The sequence below is a fragment of the Synchiropus splendidus genome, chromosome 18, assembly GCF_027744825.2.
Source record: "Synchiropus splendidus isolate RoL2022-P1 chromosome 18, RoL_Sspl_1.0, whole genome shotgun sequence".
NCBI lineage: Eukaryota > Metazoa > Chordata > Actinopteri > Syngnathiformes > Callionymidae > Synchiropus > Synchiropus splendidus.
This window is the reverse complement of record NC_071351.1, coordinates 4,255,242-4,265,317: the sequence shown is the minus strand read 5'-3', so window position 1 is coordinate 4,265,317 and position 10,076 is coordinate 4,255,242. Positions and strand designations below refer to the sequence as shown.

At 45.5% G+C, this 10,076-nt stretch overlaps 1 protein-coding gene across 3 annotated transcripts; it reads right to left on the bottom strand.

Moving 5' to 3' along the window:
• Nucleotides 1-551: 551 nt before the first annotated feature.
• znf217 (zinc finger protein 217) lies at nucleotides 552-6,291 on the bottom strand. 3 transcript variants are annotated; one of them, XM_053849601.1, is made up of 6 exons: nucleotides 6,098-6,227; nucleotides 5,971-6,032; nucleotides 2,852-4,078; nucleotides 2,632-2,733; nucleotides 1,256-2,560; nucleotides 552-1,172 (listed from the first exon to the last, which is right to left on the bottom strand). In XM_053849601.1, exons 3-6 carry the CDS (start codon nucleotides 4,053-4,055, stop codon nucleotides 1,063-1,065), a joined length of 2,721 nt encoding a protein of 906 aa, XP_053705576.1. In that variant the 5' UTR covers nucleotides 4,056-4,078; nucleotides 5,971-6,032; nucleotides 6,098-6,227; the 3' UTR covers nucleotides 552-1,062. The 3 variants fall into 3 exon arrangements, with proteins under 3 accessions (XP_053705576.1, XP_053705577.1, XP_053705578.1); XM_053849602.1 differs by lacking the exon at nucleotides 5,971-6,032 and having other exon boundaries at nucleotides 6,206-6,291; XM_053849603.1 differs by having other exon boundaries at nucleotides 552-1,169; nucleotides 5,971-6,252.
• Between the last annotated feature and the right edge of the window lie 3,785 nt (nucleotides 6,292-10,076).

The window sequence follows — 10,076 nt, the reverse complement described above, 5'->3', positions numbered from 1 at the left end:
ATTTACCAACCAATATAGCAGAAATAAAACAATTTATGTAATTATACTCCATATAAATGGATGCGTTATTTTGTGGAAATTCCTCAGATAAACTGTCCAAATAGAAATGTGAGGCTGTAAGGAATTGAACCAGCCATTGTGCCACTCAACAATTGTTTTTGAATCACTATACAGGAAAATCATTCTTCAGGGCATGAAACCTAATGAGGAGCTTAAAGACTGATTCTGTTTCATGTTCACTTCTGAAGCCACTGTCATTTATGAAGAGTTACATTATATTTCATTTATAAAACTTCACTTATGTTGCCGATCTGATCTGGTCCTCTTACTAGTCTGAACCATCACAGCCTTGACCTCTACAGTCTTACAGAGCTTCACTCTTGTTGCTACACTTATGCAACACAGCAGTTTAACAGACGCCACTGTTAAACTCCAGAGAAGAATTCCAAACATTTAAGAAGATACATTGATGCACAAACACAAACAGAAATTTCTGCGAGTTTTTAAATCTTTATGGCATCGGCAGAGTTATGACAACTACAAAGGACAGGACTACAGCAGACATCTTTGCCACTCTCTTTATTATTGAAATGTGTCGTACAAATCTGGAACAATATCTGTGTAAACATTTGCTGTGGAACCAAAACAAAAATAACTTAACCCGCCTTTTTTTTTCTTTTACAAAAGTGGAACTGGACTGAGACGCAGGCCGACCTGAGACTTCTGATTCACAGTTTTTAACAACGGCTTCTCCGCACAAACTAGCCGAACAAAATAAGATTTTTTGAACAATAGAGGAACGTCACACCTGTTTTGCGAACACACAAAGCCGAAGTAAGAGGTAGAGAACTTAGATGCTTTCATTGTAACGAGCGCATCTCTTGTAATAAAATAATAATATTAATAATAAAAAATAATACTCCAAAACCTGAAACGATAGAACCCTTGAACAGTTTTAATCTCCAAGCAGCAGGTGTCAGCAGAGCTCCGTCTGGAAGCGGAGTACTCTCAATGCTTGTTTCTGGCGGATGGTCAAAGTGCATTAGTCTCTTTGCTGTAACTTCAGGCAGTTTTGTCCGGCGTCCCCTGGAGACGCGGTGAGAACTGAGGGTCTCTCCGCTGGAAGGCCGGCACAGCGGTCAACTGCTGGTACAGCAGAGTTCTACCCCCTGCTGGAGAGAAGTTTGAGGATTAGAAGTTAATTGAGGTTTTCCGCTGAGTCACATCAATAATACGCAACTACTTTCAAGGTCACCTGCTTGGGGACTTCCAAATCCAGAGTGGCCAGTATGTGTCGGTGAACCCAGGTAGAGGGACGCCAGGTTTGGGGTCCGGTATGAGTGCAATGGGTTCAGCCTGCCCCACTTTGTGTCAAGCCCTCCTCCCATGACAGAGTTCTTCGCAGGGACCAGACCCTCAGGAGGAGCAGGAACTGGCAGGATGGATTTTATACTCCTCCCTGAGACGATCAACCGAGTGGGCCCCTCCATGGGCGGGGACCTGAAGCCCAACTTTTCGCTGGGTTCTGCTTCTCTGCCTGGAGTCAGGGAATATTTCGCCCTGTTGGTGGGTTCACTGAAGCCAGGTTGGGGAAGGCTGCCGAAGGGAGTCAACAGATGTAGCCTGGTGGGGTCAGACGGCCAGAAGGGGCTGCTTCTTGTGGGGAACCCCCGCTCAGTGATGGTTGCTCTTCCTGGAATGGAAGGTTTTTCTGGAGGAGCCTTTTCAGATGCAAACACGCTGGTTTTCTTCATCAACTCGGTGAATCTTGATGGCTGGCTTGAGTCGACGTTCTGTCTTAACCGTTGTGCAGCCTTATGCTGCGGCACAAGAATCGGGGACTGTCTGGAAACAGGAGGCACAGGGATGGTCAGTCTATCTTGAGGCCTTGCAGGTAGATGGGTGGGGGATTTGGTCCGACGAGAGAAATGATGGTCGATCGCGGGCAGTCGCTTGACGTCTTTACCGCAGAGCGCCGGGGGGCAGCCTGTGAGGCGTGTCGGCCGCAAAACAAATCCGTTCCTTTTATTCCCGAGGGGCTTCTCTTTGTGATTCAAGTTCATGTGTATGATCAGAACTTCAGGGTACATGGTCTTGTAGGGACACATGGTGCAGGGCAGGAAAGCCGACGGGGCTCTGGCTTCGGGCACAGCGCAAGACCCTTTTCCAGAGAGGTCCAGGGGGACCTCAGAGTGCTCCTCTTTCACTACCTCGGTCTCCCACTTTAGGTTTGAAGGCACAGGACACTTGAGGGGTACGCCATCGGTCAGGGAGCCGGTAGTCTTGGGGACGTACTGCTCTGTAATCCGGACAGGGTCAGGGTTGAATCCCTCCTCTGAAATGACACAGGACTCCGACTGGGTTTCGGCTGCCCAGACTTTGGAATCTTCCGACAGAGGACTTTCAGCTTTGTCACAATCAGAAGAGGGTGATGCAGTCACAGGCCTGCTTGGGATATCCATTGGTGGTTTATCCTTGTGGCGTCGTTCCAAGTGATACTTCAGGGACGTCTTCTGTGCTGCAGCATAGTCGCAGTACGCACACTTGTAAGGCTTTTCACCTGCAACAGAACAAGTGTGATGAGTGACAAGGGAGCCATGAGATCCTGTTTACATGACAATGAAGACGCACCTGTGTGTGTCCGCAGGTGGACAGTCAGGTAGCAGCTGGAGCGGAACGATTTCCCACAGTAGCTACATTTATTGGATCTGCCTTTTGGGCGATCGGAACTCTCTGCATCAACAAAACACCAACAGAGTGTCAGAGTTTGCGAGAAGACGCATCAGTGTATCCCCAGATATCTGTGGTGTCAGTCATCATCTCCTCCACACCCCTTCTTCCAGCAGCTTACCTTCCACAGAGGAGGTGGGACTCTCTTCTCCGCCTCGCTCACGTCTGTGCACCCTGGAGTGGAGCACCAGTTGGTGGTAGGTCTTGAAGGTTCGATGACACTCCTCACAGGTGGTGGGTCTGTCCTTTTCTTCTTTACTCTTCTCTTCCATCAGAGACCTGCGTCGTGGTTCCGGGCTCTCGGCAGCAGATGGGTGTCGAGATCTTTTCACTCCGTGACCCTCTGGCCAGATGTTGTTCAGTTCCTCCTTGTCTGAGCCGGTGTCTTCGTTATCGGTGCTGGCTCCTTGGGGATTTTCTTTAGCAGTGGTGGGTCCAACTGCGATCTTGCCTCTGGTGGCCAGCTGCCATGCTTGGTAGGTGTTGAAAGGATCTAGTTGTGGGATCCATTTAGAGGTTCTCTCAGGCTGTGAGCCTGTCTGAGGCGAGGTGGGGTACAGACTAAGGCCATGAAGAAAAATCTGCTTGGACCCGTTAGCGTCTTCCTTGACCGCTTCGTCCCTAACTCTGTCCAACTCTCGATTGTGCACCCGGCTGTGAGCTGCCAGGCTCTGGTGGTCTGGGAAGAAGAAACCACAAACCAAGCACATCTTGTAAGCGGTGACTACGGGGTCGATTGTCTGTTCTTGAACGGCACCATTGATCATGACGGGCGAGTCCTGCTCTGGCTGAACTTTGCCTTTTCCTACGGTCTTCATGTGCATCTTCATGTGGTTCTTCAGGAACCAGGGCTCTCTGAAGCGCCGCCCACAGATGTTGCAGCAGTATGTGAAGTAGTCCTTGTGCTTCCTCAAGTGGGCCTCCAGCTCAGGGAGGTCCTGGGACTCATGTCCACACACAATGCAGCTGTGGACCTCAACCTTTTCTTTGGGAAGGATGCAGGATCTGTTGCGGGGTCGCTCATCTGGGATTCTGAACTCGGCTTCGACTTGAAGGACAGCAGGCTCTGTGAGGCGGGTTGGATGCTCATTTAGCATGTGCGCTCCCAGCTCTTCCTTGCTTACAAACGTTCTGTCACAGAACAAGCAGGGCAGGGGCGAATCTTCGCCGGCCTGCAGGACTACCTTCTCCAAAAAGGCGGTCAGAAAGTGAGCAGTCATGCTGGATTCAGGGACTGGGATGCTTGAAGGACTACTCATTATCAAACTCTCCTGGGCGAGTCCGTGTGGGCTCTCCACGAACGGCAGCAGCGCATCAGTCGGCATGATGCATCGAAGATGCAACAAACCTGGAAACCAGAAAAAAAAACATTTATCAGCATTAGAGCTCCTTAATAGTAGCTTTAAAAAGTGAGACTTGGAAAGAGATTTGGGATATATGCTTGTCCCTGAATGGCATTTTTCCATCGCTGTAGGAGTTATGTGGATTCAGACAGGTCACTTAAAATAACTCTCATGCCTGAGCAGTTATTCACACTTCTGCACACATCCAGGTACCAGTAAGATTTAAAGAACCACCACAGAGACAAAATTGTGTGCCGACATCAATAAAAGGAAGTTCTATTTTTGAGTAATAAACTACATGGGCGACTCATTTCCTCAATGTTCAGGGCAGGTTAAACATTGCCTCCATTTTACACAGAATGCAACATCACGCATTCAGAAAAACTATTTTGGTCCGCAGTGACTCGACTAACAACCACAATATAGACAGTCAATTCAAATTTAAGGAAGGAGATATGTTTTTTTAGGTCAATAACCCAAACGTGATCAAATAAAGTGGACAAGCAAAGAAGGTGTCTCATTAGCAGGTTGTCTTATTTTCATCAAGTTACCTTTCAAGTGCTTATGATCATCGGAAGACTTGACTCCTGAGTAACAAGAGGGAGTTTACTTGAAACTAGAGGCCAGAAATGAACAGCTCACAGCTATGCTGAGCATTGAAGCTGAATTGGCACCAGAGCTACCAGCAGCAGGACTTCAACTCACAAAAATCTGAATTAAAGTGCCATTTATGAGAAGATTTGATTAGATCAGATCAGATCAGATGGCCTCAAGTAAAAGGTCCTCCATGATGCGTTTAAACCCTAATCTTGATAAACGTGACATATTTTTATAATTTAGATTCATAAACAGACACCTATTGCACTGAATTGTTAAGCGTCTCATCTGGATTGTAATAACTGACTTGAAATATTGACAACACAAGTATCTGCACAGTTTTCTTTAGGAACATTAATGTAGACAGGAATGCAAAATCATTGACCAACATGGCTGCCAAACATCGAATTAACCCTTAAATCCTTCAAGTGCGGGGGAAAAAAAAGTTAATAATTATTTTTTAAACGTAAAGGGAGCTCTGTGATTTATTTTTAAGTCTTCTCGTGACTGCACACGTGTGAACCTTTCTGATTCTAATGTAGTTATTAATTCCTGTTTGTGCTTCGTTTTGAAATATTAATGAAATGACCCACTACTACGTCTATGGGCTGGGACCCTATGTGACCCTCAGGTGGGCCTGAGATACCCACTCCAGAGTCCAGACTCGAATCAGAGTCAGAGCGGGGGTTTGGGTCAAGCTTTTGCCAAAGAGGATCCTCCACTTTGACACCTGGCTCTAAAGAAACACGAGTGTGCATGCTTATAATATTCCTCACCTGAACTTTATCTAATCGCTATAATATCTGGTTGTGTAAAGTCTAATGTTTGGTTCATCACCAGTAGCTTCAGGTCTTTGTGCTGACTTGAGGTGTTTACAAGTATACAACTCTAACCATCCAGAGTTTGAAGTTGGAGATTAACTCCATTCATCTCAGTGAGCAGATATGAAGAGCAATTGCGGCTACATTTTATGGCGTAACAGTCTTCAGTCACCCACTGTTTACCTGCTAGCTGTAATTAGTTAGCCTGCCTTCTTCCAGGTGACCGCTTGTGTGCATCTGGTCCCCGCAAGTTAGCCGTTAAACGCTCATTTCAAGACAAAAGGAGAACTTTTAATCGATAACATACAGTGATACGGATTGTTTGAGAGTCACAATAGCTGCGGCGATGTTTGATAAATGCAACATAGCAGTTTTAGACGAGCGTTTCCAGGTCAAATCGTCGCCGATCATAAGGACATTATTGACTAGTTTCAGTTGATGGCACTGGTAAAAGTGAAGTGAACCCTTTGTGTACTTACGCTTTTGTTTGAGATATAACTGGCAATAGTGAGTGAGAGGCGAGCGTCTGGCTAGCTGGCTCCTGCAGCAGTTAGCAAAGTTCACTTTCTGTTGTCTTCGAGGCAGCGACCCAACAACAATACCGACCCCAAAATGAGAGTTTCCGGGCGGTTCAAGAGGAAAGCTAGTGACACGGCGGGCGGGTGGCTTCGTCGCAGACGGCCCTCGTTTCTCCGGGGTGATTTTGAGGCTCACCTTACTCGACTGTTAGGATGTGGAGCATGTTGACTCCTCACCGTGCAGCTGTTGGGCTCCTGTGCGCGCTCGCGCTCATGGGGATGAGATGGAGCGCGCGCACGGGCAGCCAGCAAAGAAGAAGCCGCTGGGCGTGTCACGTGATCCGCGTGCGTTGCAGAACAGGGCCAACGTAAATAATCTCAAATTGGAGAGCAATTAAAACACGAAAGTGCTGATGGCAACTCGTCCTTTCTTCTGTACTGATGACTGAGCCGCAGCCATGAGGCAGCAGGAGGAAACTGGCCCAACAAGATGGTGCCATAGGAGAGAAAGTTAAAAAAAAATTAAAACAGTCTACGAAAGAGGCGATACAAATCAATAAAGTCCAGTGCCAAAATTGTTAAATAAGATACAATATACCTCATGTCACTACTTACAAATAGTCATTGCTAGTTAATGATTTTTGAATGCACTATTTTATGGATGCAAATTGATATTTTTGCTAAATAATGGTGCGCTACTGGATTTGTGCAAGTGTTTTCATTTTCAAGAAATGTGTAATTTATGGCAAAAATAAATTACACATTTTCATGAAGTTGTGTGATAATTGTTTTTGAAGTTGAGTCTGTTTTTTACACAACATATGAGACGCTCTCCTCACTTATCCAAATATGTGCCTCATGGTAGAAGCATGCAGCTGAACCGCCTCTCCCAAATCACCTTGGAGCATTTTCCTTCATATATACTTTGTTCTCATGAGCACAGAGCTTACTGAGCTGTTACTGCTCCTGCGCATCGCCCTTGTCTGCTCAAGTGTGTTTATTTATCCTCTAAATTGCTGATTCAAAGCTGCTAACTGACCTCTTTAGATGCAGATTGATTCCACCTAGTGTTGCCCTTCTTCCACGCTCACATGCATCAGCTACCATGTGGAAGTGGGGGAGGGGAGTCTCCAACTTTTCACAGTTACATGAGGGTTTTTGCAGAAGCAGGTTGGTTGAGTCACATCAAACACCAGGTTCCTCCTCTCCTGGCTGAATCACAATGTTGGGGGTTGTCTGAGACAAAGGCTGCGCTGATGACCAAAGTTTTAGCGCTGTGACGTTGCAGTAATATCTGTTGCTCAGTAAAAGAGTCAGATAACAGCCCCCACCTACAGTAGTGGCTGATGTGTAGCAGCAGTGGACCCCTCCTCCACTCACAGACACACGGCATTGATGGTCGCTTGGAGCTACACATCCAACAATCAATCAATTCACTCTGCTCCCTATGAATACAAGAGTCTAAAAAAAAAAAGTCCTGCCCTGAATCTTGAATTCAAGCAGAGGCTTTGTGTCATCAACACAAGCAAGCAGACAGGAATTATGTGAAAAAAGTGGACCTGCAGGTTTGGTGAGAGCATGATCCAAATGTTCCCCTGGCGTTTGTGTGTGCGCACACGCCACGCTCCACTGAAGAGATAAAGCCTCCATTTATTTGGCTACACTGGAAAATGCAATTAGCCTCATCAGTTTTCACACAACAGCAGTATTTGTGCTGCAGATTCAAGATAAATATGATATTAGCAGCCAGCGCAGGAAGTCAAAGGTCAACTCTGAGTTTCTTAAAATAAGATAGTGTGCTTCTGTGTACTACAGCGTCTCCATTATTCACTTTTTAATTCTAACAATAGTAATTTCAACAATATAAATATCATATATGTTTATAGATTAAAAATGAATTAGTGTTGATGCAGATGTAATACCCACAAAGCAGCACTAAAATGACAAATAATATACTAAAATCATTGAAATGGTTTCCATAAATCTTATTTACACAAATGTTATTCTAAATGACTGATCAACCATAACTCTGTAAAAAGGTTCTATGGCCAAAGGCGTGTTAAGAAACCAAAATAAAAGATGCTACAATTATATTATAAAATACCTTACTGCACTTCATTTACATCAGTGAACTGTTCCTTTATGTCTACGCTCTTTATGTTCACTTTTTAACGATTTAATGTGCCTCTAAATGGAAACATGCACCACCACCACCACAGCAAATAAAGCTGATTTTATCATCAGTCTTAACATTTTAAAAGCAGTCTGGATTAGTTTGGGGTGTTTTCTGCCAGACAAACAAGCCTGTTAATCAATGGCACCACATGTTCCCCCTCCTCCTGCTTTCCCTTTGTCCCCCCGAGCCTGGGTGCAGCGAGTATCAATCTACAGAGCAATGAATCAGCAGCGATGCTTCTTTAATGACCTGTTCTCACAGCACTCGCTGCTCAAACATTTCTTTAATTGTTGCACTCTTGGCTGCCTTTGGTCATCAGGGCTGTGTGGAAGCGCTTGTTGACTCTTCACCGATCTAATTAAGTCACTGTTTGACTTGACGAGTGTTTGTTATCTGAAGAATCAACCAGACAGGCCGCTCCCGAAAGCTTCCAACTCCTGCTAACTCCACGTTGAGGACGTGGGCCTTCAGCACTGTCGACATCTGAGCATGAAGAGACGTAGACACAGTAGCACTATTGATGTTATAAACTATTCACTGTCTGTGGGAGTAAACACAGCTTTGTGGAAGACAGTTTTTGAAGACTCAATAAGAACAGCCTCAGTGAAGCAGCAGAAGTTATACTGTAGTAGCCGTACTATTACCACTGTTGTCTTAGAATGGAAGTGGTTACAGCGGTAATGCTACATTTAGTGTTGTAGGTGTAGAAGTGAAGTGTTGGTGCTGAGGTAGTGTTTGTGGTATATGATCAAATGTAGTTGATACTGCGGCAATGGCACAGGACAAATACAAGCAGACATTTGAGGCAGAGGTTAAGATGGTACTCAGATTATCTGCAGCGTCAGCTTTGGTACACTAGATGTGAAATACTCAGCAATACAATAATTAGTAATACTATGTTGTAGTATGTTTTAAACTTACAAATGGAAGTAGATAACATGTAAGGTCGCACATAAATGGTGAGAAAGGTGGTCAGACACGATCTGTGATGCAGATGTAAGGTAGTAGTTGGACTAAAGAGCGGTGATTATTGACAGAATCAGGGGACTTGGAAGTGTCCGTCAGGAAGACTTGCTGGGTCCCAACGTGTCAGCAGCATCTGATCGAGTGTTCCCCTCCACAGTCAGCTTGCTTCGGAGACACACGCATTCATTCATTCTTTTGTGTTGTGTGTTGAGAATTCCACCCTGACGGCTACTTGTGTCGATGTGGAGGCTAAGATTTCAATTCATTCTTGTGATACCAGCTAAGTTCCAGCTTTGTTGTCTTTGTGGAGTTCACTAGTGTGGTGTACTAATTCATTCATGTTATGATAGAGCTGCACAGACTCAAGTCAATAATCTAATGTGACTCTCTTGCCAGTGTTTGGTGTCACACTGCAGATGTCTTTGTCCCTCTGGCTGGAAGTTACATTCTCCAGAAAAACGGCGGCCATCAAAAAGCGCTCGAGGGCATTTAGATTCCTCCAACACACACTCATTTTTCCTCAATGCTTCCCAGCAGCCCAGCGCTATGATCTGCATTATTGCTGACAGCAGGCCTCCTGTCAGGCCTCCCTGTGCCTCCTCCCCCAGCGCTCGCTGCTTTCACACACAGTCATTGTCCTGGGACCAGTGGCGGCTTCATGATGGTTAAACTATCTTATATCTTATATATATGGCGCGACTTCCACTACCACTTCAGTCTCAGATATGGGCTGAATTGTTGTATAAGGGAAGGACTGCACGAGCACACGTCGAGGCACGCAGCTGTTTTCTTTTGTCTGCACTCATTCTTGTAGTCGCACATGTAAATGAGGAGGTTCTGAATAACAACAGGAGGTGAGGACTGCTGTCAGCTGTTGTGATGGCTTTTAACACACTACTTGAGTGAGCTTTGAAGACACTGATTC